The sequence below is a fragment of the Scyliorhinus canicula genome, chromosome 19 (genome assembly GCF_902713615.1).
Source record: "Scyliorhinus canicula chromosome 19, sScyCan1.1, whole genome shotgun sequence".
NCBI lineage: Eukaryota > Metazoa > Chordata > Chondrichthyes > Carcharhiniformes > Scyliorhinidae > Scyliorhinus > Scyliorhinus canicula.
In genome coordinates this window covers 43,361,870-43,379,509 of record NC_052164.1, presented here as the reverse complement: position 1 = coordinate 43,379,509, position 17,640 = coordinate 43,361,870, and the positions used below count along the sequence as shown (strand labels likewise).

Here is a 17,640-nt window from a genome sequence, read left to right as displayed (position 1 = left end):
TGCCAGAAAGGAGATACAGAACTTCCCAGAGCTAATCACGTTCATATGTTTTGGTCCTGTCCAAAGCTAGAGGATTACTGGAAGGAGGTTTTTAAGGTAATTTCTAAAGTGGTGCACGTGAAACTGGACCTGGGCCCCAGGAGGCCATATTCGGGGTGTCGGACCAGCCAGGGTTGGAAATGGGTCCGGAGGCAGATGTTGCAGCCTTCGCCTCATTGATTGCCCGAAGGCAGTTCCTGATAGGTTGGAGAGCAGCCTCTCCACCTTGTGCCCTGGTGTGGCGGGGGGATCTGTTGTAATTTTTGACTCTTGAGAAGGTTAAGTTTGAATTGAGGGGAAGGATGGAGGTGTTCTACAGTTCATGGGCATTATTCATTATGCACTTTCAAGAACTGGATAACGTCGAACATTAGTTGGGGGTGGGTGGGTGGGGGGGGAGGGGGCGATGGGTGTTAATGGTGGCCATGGGTGTTAATGGTGGCCATGGTGTTAATGGTGGCCATGGGTGATTCCTGATTCCGTTTTGTCAGTTGTTTATGTGAATATGTGGGCGAATGTTTTGGGTTTGGTGGGAGGATGGGATTGGTGTTATTGATATGGGGATTGACATATTTGTTACTGATTACTGTTTATTACGGATTATTGTTTATTGTTGGTGGGTGTAAATTTGGGAGAAAATGCGAAAAAGGAGGCGAATAAAATAATATTTTAAAAAAAGTTTTGCACTTTAATGACTTGCGTTCAAACTTCAGTTGAAACACATACATTTTAACTATTTTAATATTTCCTATACAGGCTCGCTTGGTTTCTCTGTACTTTGACACTAAGAGGTACCAGGAGGCATTGCAATTAGGTAACTATTAATACTGCCTTTCATCTGTTGGGTAGCTAGCCTGGGTGCTGTGATCACTGGCAGCAGAATGTTGTGGGTGGCTTGGGTTAAAAACTTCAATCAGGTAAATTAGAATGCACAAATTTCCTCATCTTTCAACTTGTATATCTACGGTGTTGGCGGTAATGAATTAGCACGCAGGTTGAGTACTGCTGGTCTAAGTGGTGCATTTTGTCATTAGTTTGAAATCTTAGTGATTGCTTTAAGCTGTGTATGTTTTGGTTTGAACAATCCATGGTGTTTTTCAACAGTTTTGGGGTTTATTTCATGGTGGACTGATAATTAATCAGTTGATTAACTAGGTAGTGCATTCAAATGATTTGGGAAACTATAGTGCTATCTGGGGAAACTATAGTGAAATTAATTTAAAGCAGTTATTCATTACTGAACACACACTTTAAATTGTAGGATACGTGATTTTAATTCAAATTTGCGCCTGGTAATTGACATGTTTAATATCCTGAGATGTTTTGCTGTTTGTTTCGTTTAAGCAGTCTGAATTTCCATATCTTTTGTTGATTGAAAAGGTTGAGAGAGAAAGCTGGGCTTTTTTTTAATAGGGTCCTTTTTGCAATAGGGTCCTTATAACATTGGTGACATACATCTTAAAAAAACTTCAAATATAGTGAATTACTTTGAAGTGCTGCCACCATGCTTAAAATCAGCAGGAATTTCTGATCTCAGTTTAAAATGAGACCAATGTGTTGGTTTATTACCTTTTTTTTAGTTTATGGAATATTTAGCCTTTCAGTACATTTCACAATTTTTGTTTAGGTGCTTCTAAACCATTTGAGTTATTTTTTTGCATAACCATGATGGCTGGTCTGATCACTTCTTTTCTGTGTACAACATAAAAATTCCACTAGAGGTCAGGGCTCCACCAATTTTGGTTTATGCATCACTGACTGTCCACCAGGGGCCAGTATACTATTTCAGTGCAATTGGATTTAGTTACAGGATTTATGTTTGTGCAGGTATGCTTAATTTTCTTAAATTAACATTTTTTACATTTAAATTTTATTTTTATTGATTGAAAATATTTAGAAAGACAGGCATTTATAGCACCTTTACTGCACCACTAAGACATTTCAAAGGCCTCTCCCATAACAAAGATGCACATCCCACATTGAGTCATTAACGGAATTGGTATTAGATTATTTTATTTGTTAGTTGTATTGCACAACTTTGAGTTATTAGTGTACGGGAATTTTCTTTCTAACAGATCTTGAAGCCGACTTGGATTTCCATTTTTATGCATCTGCTTTGCACAATTGTTTTAAACCTAGCAGCCAGATACCATTGCTAATAAATTATTTCACCATTTTCTGCTTCAATTATTTTTTAAATGTTTACTGAATTAGTATTTGTTGAGATGCAGCACAATTTATATACATTGTGGCGCCTAAGTTGGTCTGATTTTTCTTGCCTGTTTTTGAAAGATTTGAGCAGTTCAACTAGAGGCATAAAGCATGTCTGAAGTGTTCACCTGCAGAGAGAGGGGTAGCTGGGTATTGTCCTTCCAATTGCTGCAGTGCAGCAAGTAGAAAACGTAGCTGAGGCTTAAGATCAGATCTCCCACCTGAACTAGGATCAGAGAATCATTTTTGACCTGAGTATTTTTAAAGGGATTCCCAGGATGGATGTTTGGATTTACAAAACAAAGAACAATACAGCACAGGAACAGGTCCTTTGGCCCTCCAAGCCTGTACCGGTCATGATACCACCCTTGGCCAAAACTCTCAGCACCTCCTAGTGTCGCATCCCTCTGTACCCCTCCTATCCATGTTTTTGTCGAGACACTTTTTGAATGCCATAAATGTATCTGCTTCGATAACCTCCCCTGGTTGCGCGTTCCAGGCACTCGCCATCCTGTGTAAAAAAGAAAAAAAACTGCCTCACACACGCATCTCCTCTAAACTTTGCCCCACGGACCTTAAACCTGTGCCTCCTGGTCATTGACCCTTCCACCCTGGTAAAGAGTGCTTGCCCAATCATGCCCTCATAATCTTGTAGACCCCTATTAGGTCGCCCCTCAACCTCTTTTCATTCGAATGAAAACAATGACTGGCCAAGCATACATCTAGACGAGTCTACGGCTCTGTGTCTCGTCTGTTAAGTTATTATTTCCCTGCAGTTACAGCTGTGCTCAGTGATGCTGTTTTAGAGAAGGAAAAATTTGACCAGGTTCTTGCTTTTGGCCACTTAAACCTATGGCGTTTGCAGGAAATATACATTTGTAAACATTGGGTGATAAAAATATTTCTCACGGACCAAAAGTTTGTTACCCTGTTAAACTGGGTTTTCTGAAAGTTCAAAATAATGAATGTAGGAGATGCTTTTTATAAATCGGAACTGGTCTCGTCAGCTTTTTCTTTTCTCTCAGAGGTGGCACAGACAATAGCTAAGACAGGAAGGGGATAAGGTGCAGTAACTGGGACTGAAGAGTGAATAGTCTTGAGTGACAGTGTGGTGATGCAACATTAGAGTTGTAATGCTATTCAAACTTTAAAGATTTTAGACCTTGATTGGATTGTGAAAGATTTGGCTCAGAAATTGAATTTCTCATCAGCATCATAAACCATACTTTTTGTGTTCATTCAGATGGTGGTTTACTGGCAGCCATTCTGAAAAAGATTTTCCAATTATAGAGTGTTTTGAATGCTGTGGAAAGCTTCAAACAGTGCAAGATTCAAACATCATCATGTCCAAATGTCAGTTTGATGTTGCTTCCATTGCATCTCCGTGTACCTGCTTGGCAGTATTGGAATCCTGGAATCCCCACAGTACAGAAAGAGGAAATTCGGCTCATTGAGTCTGCACAGACCCTTTGAAAGGCCACCCTACCTAGGCCCAATCTCCCACCCAGTATCCTCGCAATAAAGGGCAATTTAGCATGTCCAATCCACCTAAACTGCACATCTTTGGACCATGGGAGGAAACTAGAGCACCCAGAGGAATCCACGCAGAGATGGGGAGAAAGTGCAAACTCCACACCGGCAGTCACCCAAGATAATAATCTAGCTGGGTTCCTGGCGCTGTGAGGCAGCAGTACTAACCACTATGCCACTGTGATGCCCATAGAAGGAGGCCATTCAGCCCATTGAGTCTGCGCCAATCCTCCGAAGAGCGCTGGGCCCACTCCCCCACCTAACTGTTGGACACTAAGGGGCAATTTATCATGGTCAATCCACCTATATTTTTATTATAATAATATTTATTGTCACATGTAGGCTTACATTAACAATGCAATGAGGTTACTGTGAAAAGCCTCGAGTCGGCACATTCCGGCGTCTGTTTGGGTACACAGCGGGAGAATTCAGAATGTCCAATTCACCCAACAGCACGTCTTTCGGGACTTGTGGGAGGAAACCAGAGCACCCGGAGGAAACCCACGCAGACACTGAGAATGTGCAGACTTCGTACAGTGACCCAGGGCCAGGTTCGAACTTGGGTCCTCAGCGCTGTAGGCAGCAGTGCTAACCACTGTGCTACATGTCGCCCCCTAGGTGGGGTAAAGTTAAAAGTATGGATGAGCCATGATCTAACAGTGTAATGAAAAACTGACTTGAGGGATTCAATGGTCTATTCTTAGGTTTTATATGTATTGAGTTGAAACATTTTTGATGCACTCGTTTAAAATATGTTTTGTGATACTTGAATCTGACATTAAAAATCTCGAAACTCTTGAGACCATCCTATGTGAATTAACTTGGTGGCAGTTATATGATATATAATTAATTTTTGAAAACTTTTCAAAGCACAATAGTCAATATAACTACAATCCAAAATATTCCAGTTTACCTGCAGCTGTATTTCTAATATTAGTAATCCTGAAACTTATTTGGTGACGAAAATGATGCATGCTAAATGATGCTAAGGTTAAACGGAAGCAGTTTAAAGAAAGAAGAGGCATACAGATTGGTCAGAAAAAACAGATCTGAGGATTGTGAGCAGTTTCAAATTCAGCGAAGAAGGATGAAGGGATTGATTAATGAGGAGGAAATACAGTACAAGAATAAACTTGCAACAAACATTAAAACTGACTCTAAAAGCTTCTATTAGGAATGTGAAGACAAAGATCCCTTTAAGTCAGAAAGGGGGAAATTTAAAGGGCAGCACGGTGGCACAGTGGGTTAGCCCTGCTGCCTCACGGCAACGATCCCGGCTCTGGGTCACTGTCCGTGTGAAGTTTGCACTTTCTCCCCGTGTTTGCGTAGGTTTCACCCCCACAACCCAAAAATGTGCAGCGTAGGTGGATTGGCTATGCTAAATTGCCCCTTAATTGGAAAAAATTAATTGGGTACTCTAAATTTATTTTAAAAAAGGAAGGGGGGAAATTTGTAACTGGGAACAAAGCAATGGCTTACTAAATACATATATTGGTTCTGTCTTTACAAAGGAGGACACAAATAACACGCAGAAATGTTGGGGAACATTGGGGTTTATTGAGAGAGAGGAATTGAAGGAAATCAGTTTTTGTAGGGAAATGGTGTTGGGGAAAGTTATGGAATTGAAAGCAGACAAACCCCCAGGGCCGATAATCTACATTTCCGAATACTTCGGAAGAGCCCGAGAAATAATGGATGCACTGGTGGTCACCTTCCAAGATTCTCTAGACTCTGAACCTGTTCCTATGGATTGGAGGGTAGGTAATGCAACCCCACTATTTAAAACGGGAGGTAGAGAGAAAATGGAATTATAGACCAGTAAACCTGACGTCAGTAGTGGGGAAATGCTATAGTTCATTACAAAAGATGTAACAGCAGGGCACTTGGAAAACTGGCAGCATTGGAAAGAATCTGCATGGACTTACAAAAGGGAAATCATGCTTGACAAATCTACTGGAATTCTTTGAGGGTGTAACAAGTAGAGTTGATGAGGGGAAGCCAGTTTATTTGGACTTTCAGAATGCTTCCGACAAGTTCCCACATAAGAGATTACTGTGTAAAATTAAAGCACATAGGATTGTGGATAGAAAACTGATTGACAGACAGGAAGAGTAAGAATAAATAAGGCTTTCTAAATGGCAGGTAGTGATTAGTGATTTTTTTTTTGGCCACAGTTTAGGTTGGTTTTGTTTTTCACCTTTCCTAACCCTCTCCCAAAGAGACTGTCTTCCTTTTCCTCCTGCGCAGCATTGCTGACTTTTTTCCCTATGTCATAGGAACAAAATAACTGCAGGTTGTTGATCACCCTGCTCTAATGAGTCATTAAACGGGGGCAATTGGGCAGATGAGTCTGGGAAATGGTTTAAAGGTAAAATATCAACTTGATTCAATTTGATTGCCGGTAGATTAAGATCGTTTCAAACCAACTACCCACATTTCAGAAGTATTTTGAGTATTACTGAACTAAAGAATAATGGTTCAGTCGTCAGAGTTATCACATCAGTGAAATCCGACTTGATACAGACTAGGAGCTCGTCTTTTTTTTTTAAAACCCTAAATTTTCTAATGTTTTTCAGGATCGCAATTGCTTCGTGAGCTGAAGAAGATGGATGACAAGGCACTTTTGGTGGAAGTTCAGCTGTTGGAGAGTAAGACATATCATGCTCTGAGCAACTTGCCAAAAGCACGAGCTGCCCTGACCTCGGCACGAACAACTGCAAATGCAATTTATTGCCCACCCAAACTACAGGCTGCACTCGATATGCAGTCAGGTATGGAACACAAAACTTGTAACTGTTGGCCTTTTTTAATGCATCACAGTAGTACTTTGCCACCCATTTACCTCTCAACCGTATATCCCATCAAGGTCATGTTATCGATGTGATCATTCACAATAGGTTCATGGATGGTAAAGGTCTTGTTCACAAGTGAATGTACATTCTGGACTGAGCTGCAGAGCAGGGAGATGATGGACAATCCCTTGGCAGTGTCCAAAGAATTAACAATGGGAGCAATGAGGGGTACTGGAAGGAGATAGGCAAGATTAGCCCCTTGGAGGGATAAGTACATTTAAGTATGTATTAATTGGAGTTTTTGCTTGTTGGATGGCAAGCAACAGGTATCTCAGTGGATCAGTTGAAGGATGGCAAGAGAAATATAGAGGGAAGCTGTACAGTTATTTAAAAGGGAATCGAGCCTGTGACGATAGTTGAAGATGGTAGGGGAATGGCTGCACATTGGTTAGCACTGCTGCACTACAGCACCAAAGACCCGGGTTCGATTCCTGCTTGGGTGACTGTGTGGTGTCAGCACACTCCCTTTGTCTGTGTGGGTTTTCTCCAGGTGCTCCAGTTTTCTTCTGCAATGTAGGGATTCTACGATCTGCTTCAACTGGTACAATGGCTAAAAGAGAAATACGAATTATATCAACATCAGCATGAATTCAACTTACTATTCTTCTTCTGAAGGCTAAGACAGGGGATGCTATTGCTGAATGACACGCTTCACTGTCTCAGGCTTCCCTTTTCTCTTCCATTTCCTGATTACCTTTCCCCGCACCATGCCTCTCCTCTTTTCTCTGCCCTTGGGTACTGTATCTTCACAACTCCTCAGCATTCATAATAAAATCATTACAATGCAGAAGGAGGCCATTCAGCCCATCAGGTCTACACCAATTCTCCATTAGAGCACTCTATCTAGGCCCACTTCCCTGCAACCTAATCAACACATCTTTGGACACTAATGGGCAATTTAGCATGGCCAATCTACCTAACCTGCACATTTTTGGACTGTGGAAGAAAACTGGAGCACCCGGAGGAAACCCACTCAGACACTGGAAGAACGTACAAAGTCCACTCAGACAGTCACCCGAGGTCGAAATTGAACCCGGGTCCCTGGCGCTGTGAGGCAGTAGTGATAACCACTGTGCCACCAGATCTGATTATTAACAACATTTCATCTGAAGGATGGATCTTGTCTAACAGTTCTTAGCAGAAAGTCAACTCTCCCCAGAGTTGCAAAATCCCAGGTTCAGCCTCCCCTCCTCCCCCACCCACAACCAAATGGTAGTTCTGTCAATCCAGTATACAGCCTCAGTGCTATGGTACCTAAGGTGCATACCTACAAATTGCAGTTGCAGCTGCTGTGTTCTTCCACCATTAAAGGAAGGTTTCTTATGATAAGATGAAATTAAATTAAAGTATATTGTTAGGGTATACCTCTACCTGAAATTTAGCCAATGAAACCTGTAATATTACCTGTACTATATAACGCATGAAAATATTATGCCATTTATTGGTTACTGAGAAACGATTTAACTGTCTAGTCTAGTAATTGGCACCCTTCTAGCAGCTCTTGGGTAAGAGATGAACAGAATCACTTGCATTGGGTCAGTTGATCGTGCACACATCTGAGTCAAGGCCACTGGTTCAAGTCCCACTCTAGAGACTTGTGCAATAATCTAGGCTGAGACTTGAATGCGGTGCTGAGGGAGTGATGCTCTGTTTGAGCTTCAGTCTTTCTGATGAAATATTAAACCAAAGTGCTATCTGCTTTCTTGGTTAGATATAAAAAAAATTCTATGGCACGTTTTGAGAAAAAGCAGGGGAGCTCTTCCAGGTCTCCTGGCCATTACATATCCCTCAAACCAAGTTCACTAGAACTTGGCTCTCACCACATTGTTACTTTATGGAACTTTCCTGAGCCCAAATTAAATGTAAAGCACCTTGAGCTGAACTGGGTTTATGAAAGGCCTTGTATAAATGCAGGCCTGTTCATCGCCTCCTATTTTTTTTTTCCCTTTAATACTTAGTTTCCAGCATTAATATCACCACTTGTATTGCAACAGTATTGGTGCTTTAATGCGATAAAAGAGAATGTCAAAGAATCTGTTCACATAACTTGAAGCATTGGGGAACTCATGCTCTTGTGTATTTCTCTCAAATCTGTCCATTTAAGATGATCTAATGCACTGAGACTCTTACTGCAGTGATGTTTTTCTCACCACCACTTTCTTTTTAAAGAGACAATTTGTTTGCCCAGCCCTTTTCTGCCACCATAGACACATACATAGACGATAGGGGTAGGCCTTTTGGCCCTTCGAGCCTGCTCCGCCATTCATCACGAATGATCATCCAACTCAATAGCCTGATCCTGTTTTCTCCCCATAGCCTTTGATCCCATTCTCCCCTAGTGCTATATCTAGCCACCTCTTGAATATATTCAATGTTTTAGCATCAATCACTTCCTGTGGTAATAAATTCCACAGGCTTACCACTCTTTGGGTGAAGAAAAGTCTCCTTGTATCTGTCTGAAATGGTTTATCCTGAATCCACGACTGTGATCCCTGGTTCTGGACCCACCCATCATTGGTAACATCTTCCCTGAATCTACCCTGTAGTCCCGTTAAAATTGTATAAATCTCGTTGAGATCCCCCTTCATTCTTCTGAACTCCAGCGAGAACAGCCCCAACCTAGTCAATCTGTCCTCGTATGATAGTCCTGCCATCCCTGGAATCAGTCTGGTAAACCTTCGCTGCATTCCCTCGAGATCAAGAACATCTTTCCTCAGAGAAGGAGACCAAAACCCCACACACTACTCCACGTGTGGCCTCACCAAGGCCCTGTATAATTGCAGCAATACATCCTGCTTTTATACTCAACCTCTCGCAATTAAGGCCAACATACCATTAGCCTTCTTTACCGCCTGCTGAACCTGCATGCTTACCTTTAGCGATTGGTGCACAAGGACACCCAGCTCCCGCTGCACACTCCTCTCCCAATTTACAACCATTCAGGTAATAATCCGCCTTCCTGCTTTTGCTTCCAAAGTGGATGACCTCACACTTATTCAAATTATACTGCATCTGCCATTGAATTGCCCACTCGCCCAATCTGTCCAGATCATGCTGTAGGGTCCCTGCATCTTTGTCACAATTCACCCTCCCACACAACTTGGAATTTCTGCAAACTTTGAGATGTTGCATTTTGTTCCCTCATCCAAATCGTTAATATATATATTGTGAATAGCTGGGGTCCAATAACTGATCCCTGTGGTATCCCACTAGTTACTGCCTGCCAATTTGAAAAAGACCCATTAATCCCTACTCTTTGTTCCCTCTCTGCCAACAAGTTTTCGATTCACCTCAATGCATTTCCCTCAATCCCATGCGCTTTAACTTTGCATAGTAATCCCTTATGCAGGACTTTGTCAAACACCTTCTGAAAATCCAAATATACCACATCAACTGGCTCCCCCTTGTCAACTGTACTGGTTACATCTTCAGAAAATTCCAACAGATTTGTCAAGCATGATTTTCCCTTCATAAATCCATGCTGACTAACTGATTCTGCCACTGCTTTCTAAATGTTCCACTATAAAGTCCTTGATAATGGTTCAAGCGTTTTCCCCACTACCGATGTTAGGCTTACTGGTCTATAATTCCCTGCTTTCTCTCTACCTCCCTTTTTGAATATTGGAGTGACACGAGCTACCCTCCAATCTGCAAGGACAGTTCCAGAGTCTATAGAGTCCCGGAAGATGACCACCAATGCGTCCACTATTTCCAGAGCCGCCACCTTAAGCACTCTGGGATGCAGATTCTCGGGCTCTTAGGATTTATCCACTCTCAATCCCATCAATTTTCCCAGCACCATTTCTCTACTAATGTTGATCACCCTCAGTTCTTCCCTCTCACTAAACCTTTCATTCTCCCAACATTTCTGGTATCTGATTTGTCGTCTCCTCTCTCTCCTGAAAATGCTGACTCCTTTCTGGAAATCAGTTACACAGGCAAATTCCAGGACCTCAACCAAATGTTGTTCATCCTGAGTCTCACTTGACTATTTCATTGTGTGCACTTCCAGCAGAGGTCACTGAATAGTCACCAGGAGTGTGAACCACCGCCAGTTTTTCTTCTGTAGAGGCATTGTGGCCAGTTGTATGAGCTGACAGCCAAGATCTGCTCAGCACAGTTCTGGAATCAAATATGGAACCTTCCTGCCTCATCTGTTCACTGATTTAACCAGTTAAGTCAGTGGCCATTTTGAGAATCTAGGTTTCTGAGGCATTCATGTTGGAACAGTTTAACCTAATACTAATAGAAATATTGTCCAAGTGGAGTTGCCCGGTGCCTATTTGCCTGCTAGATAGAGATGTACAATAGGGGACTAGTTGATCCAAGAAAGAAAATAGCCTGTCTTTGCACCTGGCTGCAAATTTGTTTTGCATTAATCTGAGATTGTTGCTTCCAGGTATTATCCATGCTGCTGAAGAGAAGGACTGGAAGACTGCTTACTCCTATTTTTACGAGGCATTTGAAGGATATGATTCTATTGATAGTCCCAAAGCTATCACAGCATTGAAATACATGCTACTCTGCAAAATTATGTTAAACCTGTAAGTTTGAAAGGTTTTGATCAAAACTGCTTGTGCAGGGTTCTAAGAGAATCCAGGGATGTGGGATTATTGTGCGACGGTGGAGTTGAGGTGAACAGCCAGCCATGATCTCGATGCCGGCTCAGGCTGTGAACTATATTACAGCTAGGGAAAACATTGAGCAGTTGGGAAAGAAATTACATAATGTGAAGGCTTGGAGACAAAAAACTGACCTTGGAGGTAATTTAAGAATAATGTTGACCATGTGATTCATGGGTTTAGGTGTCTGATTTATATTTTGTGGAATTTCTTGATCTGGTTAAGACTTTCTTGGCGCATACTCCTTTTCTCTTTCTATACTGACTGAAAACCCCTTTGTGGTTTTGAAAATACTTATGACACTAATAAAGATTATTATTATTGCAAGTAGACTTACATTAACACTGCAATGAAGTTAGTGTGAAAATCCCCTCGTCACCACACTTGGGTGCCTGTTCGGTTACACTGAGGGAGAATTCCAAATGTCCAATTCATTTAATAAACACTTTTTCAGAACTTGTGGAAGGTGGGCACCCGGAGGAAACCTATGCAGACACTGAGAATGTGCAGATTCCGCACAGACAGTGACCCAAGCCGGGAATCAAACCGGGGTCCCTGGCGCTGTGAAGCAACAGTGCTAACTACTGTGCTACCGTGTGGAGTTAATGCTGCAGAATGCCTTTAAAGCTGATGTCTACAGCGACCTTAATATGTAGTCTATCAAAGTTGGGTTGTTCCATTGTGATAGCAATGCCCTAGCAATGGGAGGGGTGAGACTAGGATGTAGTTTGGTCTAAGGGTGACCTTTGGCAAATTGTATGACAATATTTGAAGAAAAGTGGGCCACTTTGCGATTTTCAAAAATGTGTGGTCTTTATTTTTCTTTTAGACCAGAAGATGTGCAGGCTTTGGTGAGTGGGAAGCTTGCTCTCCGACATGCTGGAAGACAGGTAAAATTAAACATTCTTTAATTTGGGGGGAAAGGGGAGGATGTCAAGAAAGTGTAATGAATGTTCTCTTGGCATGGATTTTGTCTGTTACTGACATGGTTTTAGATCTTTAGCTCTCAATTTACTTGGGATCGGCAAATATTTCCTACATGTTCTGAAGTACGACAAAGACTTTATGTTGCATTGTGGGGAATTGCAGTGCAATCTGTTCATATATAAATGGGCCATGGGTTATTTGGAAGTTTTTGTCATCCATGCAGTCAGGACCCAGAGTTGATTTGACTTCCCTTTGCATATAACAGTTGACAGGACTGGGCCTGTCGCCGAACGTTTATGATCATAGTATGGACTACTTTTTCATGGGTGTCTCTAGACTACTTTTGAAGAAAGCAACGTGGAGTTTTCAATGCATTTACTAAGGACCCTTTCCATTTGGCTAACTTACAAAAGATTCGCAGTATATGGGGGGAAAATGTGAAGCAAAGGAATTGGTAGTTCCACCCTCTTTCCGATGAAGTAGTTGAATTGGTTTTCCCAACTTCTCCAGGCCTGGATTTCCAGTGTCTCACTATTTCATTTTTCCACCCATTTTTCTTGTTTCCTGAAGCTGTCCTTAATACTGGTCAGATCTCTGGTATCTCACACCAAAGCCTTGCCAGTGAAGTAACAGATGTTCAACTGTAATGGGCATTCACTTTCCGATGCTGTACACTTCTAGTCAGGATCAAAAAGCCTAAGATTGCTGTGCTAGTTCAGATCAGCTGATTATCAGACGGGAGACATTAAGGAACAAATCTACAGTTTTCCTGCTCTATATGGCATAGTGCCACCACTGGTCATGCATCTGCTCGTACATGATTAAATGAGCATGTGGTGTCACTTCTGAAATAATTTGTAACATCCGTGAAAGTTAGACTGGATGAAACGGATTCAAACACAACATTTGGCTGAGTTGTCGTCCATAGATTTTGTGTTTCAGCATGAAGTATGTTGAGCCACACAGATAGTGGTGTGGAACTGAGGAGGCAAAGTGTAACTGATTGGAAAAAAGCATCAAGTTTAGCATTGGCTTATAAATTAATTGAAAAACATTACAAAAAAGCACAAAATAGAACTATGGCTAGAGCAACATTGGTTTTGGCCCGGCAAGGATAGAAAGTTATTAGCCCACTGTCTTCTCTTGGTCCTAAAATACGCTCTCAATTGGGCAGTGTTTTATTGTCTTTTGTTGAAATGGTATATAGTTTAGATAAAACGTGCGTGATTAAAATAGTCCGAGATATTCTTTCATGCCTCTGGTATGTTTAAATGGTAATTGTAGTAAACCCCAGCTGCAACTACTAATTTTATCTCTGTTAACGATTGCTTTTTGATTTATTTTAAGACTGATTCGCTAAAATGTGTGGCCCGAGCAAGCAAGAATCGATCGCTGGCTGATTTTGAGAAGGTAAGCTTTCATGAAACTGAATTGCAGTTAATGAGAAATTTCACTGTTCACTGATTACAGAGCCAATAAAGAGAGGAATGATGTTTGATAGGGGCATGAGTAACAGGATGCGTTGTTAGCTGATGGCAGGTTTAGCTTCTCATTGCGTGAGAAATATCGAAGGAAGTTTAACCTATTTGTGAGGCAAATGTTTAAACGCTTCAAAGGAAGGCTAATGATATGTTAACCTCTCGGAAGAGTATTCAAGTGCAGCGGTAGTAAAGCCTTGCTTAGGTTGTATAGAACCTTGGTTAGACCACACCTGGAGTGCTGTGTGCAGTTTTGGTCCCCTTGCCTTGGGGCAAGATATTATTGCCATACAGGGAGTGCAACAAAAGTTCACCAGACTTGTTCCAGGACTGGCAAATCTGTCCTATGACAAAATATTGGGGAAACTGGGCCTGTATTCTCTAGAGTCTCGAAGAATGTGAGGTGATCGCGTTGATACCTACAAAATACTTAAGGATAGACCGAGTAAATTCAGATAAGATGTTTCCCCTGGCTGGAGTGTCTAGAACCAGGAGGCATAATTTCAGAATAAGGAAGAAGTCACTTAGGACCGAGATGAGTTAGTGGATTGTAAATTCTTTATTCCAGAGCTCAATCATTGAGTATGTTTAGTGATTGTCAGATTTCTGAATACCAATACTGTAGGACATTTCGAAAGTCAAAATGCAATCTATCTGAGTCAGCATGGTTTTATGAAGCGTAAATCATGTTTGACTAATTTGCCAGAATTCTTCAAAGATTTAACAAGCTAAGTTTTTAATGGGGATCCTGTATATCTGGACTTGCGGAAAGAGTTTTCCTAAGGTGTCGCACAGAAGATTAATTCACAAGGTTAGATCACATGGGGTTAGGGGTAATTTATTAGCTTAGATAGAAGACTGGCTGACAGACAGAAGCCAGACTTTGGATAAATGGGTCTTTTTCTGGCTGGTATGATGTAATTAGTGTGATGCCACAGGGTTCAGTCCTTGGGCCCAACTATTTGCTATCTATAGTAACGACTTGGATACAGCGATAGAAGGTTCTATAGCCAAATTTGCAGATTACACTAAAATAAGTGGGACAGTAAGTTGCAATCAAGAAATAAGAACCGTACAAATGGATGTAGATAGATTAGGTGAGTGGGCCAAAATGTAACAGAGTTTAACATGGATAGGTGTGGATCCATTTTGGTCGGAAAATGGAAAGGCAATTTATTATCTAAATGGGGAGAGACTTTGTGGTGCTCCGGTGCAGGGGAATTTGGCTGTCCGCATGCATGAATCGCAGAAAACTAGAATGCAGGTACAACAGGTAATAAAGAAAGCGAATGGCACTTGTAGCGAAACAAAGTGTTGCAACTGTACAAGGCATTGATGAGACTGCACCTGGAGTATTGTGCACTGCTTTGGTCCCCTTATTTGAGGCAAGGAAGATGTAGTGGCATTGGACGCAGTTCAGAAGAGGTTCACTGGATTGATTCCAGAGATGAGGGGTTTGTCTTGTGATGAGAGATTGAGCACTTTAGGCCGATACACTCTTTTGAGTTTAGAAGAAAGAGGGAGATCAAATTGAGGTCTATAAGATGATGTAACGGTAAAATAGACATGGAGCGGTGCTTCCTCTTGGTGGTCATTCTAGACTGGAAACTCATAGTCTCAGGATAAGGGGTAGAAAATTTAAATCAGAGATGAGAAACTACTTCTCTCAAAGGGTTGTGGATCTGTGAAATATGCTGCTTCAGAGTGTTGGTGGATGCTGGGACAGTGAGGTAGGCAGATTTTTAATTCGCAATGGATTGAAGGATTAAGGAGAATGGGTAGGATGGTGGAGTTGAGGTCGTGATGAGATCAACCGTGATCGTATTAAACAGTGGAGCAGCCTCAAGAGGCTAAAAATGTTATGTTCTTGTTTTCCAAGAAAGAACTATTCTGTTTAATTCCACTTTCCAGCTCTTGGTCTGTAGCCCTGCAGGTACCAGCACCTCAAGCACAAATCTGGTGTTCTTGATTAATTTGAGGATTTGTTGTTAAATAAGGGGATCAGGATTTATGGAGAGAAGGCGGGAAACTGGAGATGAGGAATATATCAGCCATGATCGAATGGCAGAGCAGACTTTATGGGCCGAATCGCCTAATCCTGCGCCTGTATCTGTTGGTCTTGTGGTAAACTTAGTTTAAAATAGAGGACTTAGTTTAAAATAGTCCATGTGGCACCCTATGAAAGAATTTGCATTTGAAAAGTGACGTATAGGGGTTTACTGATACTGTTGTCCACTTTGGAAAATTATCCATACCGGGAATGGGATTTAGGCCTGCTGTTTCATAACACTGGAGTTGCTTGTCCTCAGAAATATCTGCAATAGCCAGTGGTAATTGATTTTTGTAAACTTGTAGCAGCAGTTTTTGGTCCCTGAAGTTTGTTCACTAGATGTCAGCAAAAGTTGCTTGCGTGACCGAATGTGGTTGCTCTTAAAGTCTATTAGCCCTAATGATGTGGCTTTCAAGATTTATTTTGTGCCAAACGTGTTTGTTTGGTAGGGAATTTAATAAGAGCTGTTCATTATTATCATCTGAAGCAAAGCAGTATATTTAAATTAGTTTTATATCGCTGTGCATCTTTTTTTTAATATAAATTTAGAGTACCCAATTATTTTTCCAATTAAGGGGCAATTTAGCATGGCCAATCCACCTATCCTACACATCTTTGGGTTGTGGGGGTGAAACCCACGCACGGGTAGAATGTGCAAACCCCTCACGGACAGTGACCCAGGGCCGGGATTCGAACCCGGGTCCTCAGCGCCGTAGGCTAACCACTGTGCCACCGTGCTGCCCTATATCGCTGTGCATCTTTGAATAATTTTGGAATTAAATTGTCAAGGCACTTGCAAACGATTCAAAGTAACACGTTAAGATCAGAAGAAACCAATGATTCAGTGGTGCATTTATGAATTGTTGGTTATGGCAGTGATTAATAATCTTTATTGTCACAAGTAGGCTTACGTTATCACTGCAATGAAATTACTGTGAAAAGCCCCTGGTCGCCACATTCCGGCGCCTTTTCCGGTACACACGGAGAATTCAGAATGCCCAAATGACATAACAGCACGTCTTTTGGGACTTGTGGGAGGAAACCGAGCACCCGGAGGAAACCCACGCAGACGGGAGAACGTGCAGACTCCGCACAGACAGTGACCCAAGCCGGGAATCGAACCTGGGACCCTGGTGCTGTGAAGTAACAGTGCTAACCACTGTGCAACCGTGATTAATGGGTTAATGATATTATGTGACTTCATAGAATTTATAGTGCAGAAGGAGGCCATTCAGCCCATTGAGTCTGCACTGGCTCTTGGAAAGAGCACCCTACCCAACGTCGACAACGCCACCCTATCCCCATAACCCAGTAACCCCATCCAACACTAAGGGCAATTTTGAACACTGAGGGCAATTTATCACGGCCAATCCACCTAACCTGCACATCTTTGGACTGTGGGAGGAAACCGGAGCACCCGGAGGAAACCCACGCACACACGGGGAGGATGTGCAGACTCCGCACAGACAGTGACCCAAGCCAGGAACCGAACCTGGGACCCTGGAGCTGTGAAGCCATTGTGCTATCCACAATGCTACCGTGCTGCAGTTACTTGACTTGATACTTTAGTAAACTAAACATGTCCTTTTGAAACCAAAATTCTAAATTCAACCAGGCTGGGCAGTCACTCTGACTTGGTGAAAGAATTTAAGTAGCATCTTTCACAACCAAAGAATGCCCCAAAGTGCTTTACAGCCAATTAAATACTTATGCAATATATAGGCATTATATAATGTAGCAGTGTTCTTCCAAAAAAAATTTCTGGGGACCCATTTTTACCAACTGGCAAACCTTCGGGACCCAACCCGGCCGACCTTCGCGACCCACCATTTTCTCTTACCTTGTTTGTTGCTGACAAAAATGGAGAAAATGGTTTTGGGTCCCTTTGGCCCTCGTACACGCTCCTCCAATGGAATCTGTTGGATGAAGGT

The 17,640-nt window shown here is 42.0% G+C and overlaps 1 protein-coding gene across 2 annotated transcripts in view; it reads left to right on the top strand.

Annotated features, from left to right (window-relative positions):
- The window catches only part of LOC119953870 (26S proteasome non-ATPase regulatory subunit 11), an 84,035-nt gene that overhangs the window by 40,708 nt on the left and 25,687 nt on the right, over nt 1-17,640 (top strand). For both annotated transcript variants that reach the window (XR_005458131.1, XM_038778471.1), the window contains exons 5-9: nt 796-853; nt 6,357-6,551; nt 11,032-11,176; nt 12,084-12,144; nt 13,529-13,591. Coding sequence is in view for 1 of the 2 variants with exons in the window: in XM_038778471.1 (XP_038634399.1) it covers nt 796-853; nt 6,357-6,551; nt 11,032-11,176; nt 12,084-12,144; nt 13,529-13,591 (522 nt within the window). In the remaining variant the exon portion in view is untranslated. The remainder of the gene's footprint in view (nt 1-795; nt 854-6,356; nt 6,552-11,031; nt 11,177-12,083; nt 12,145-13,528; nt 13,592-17,640) is intronic.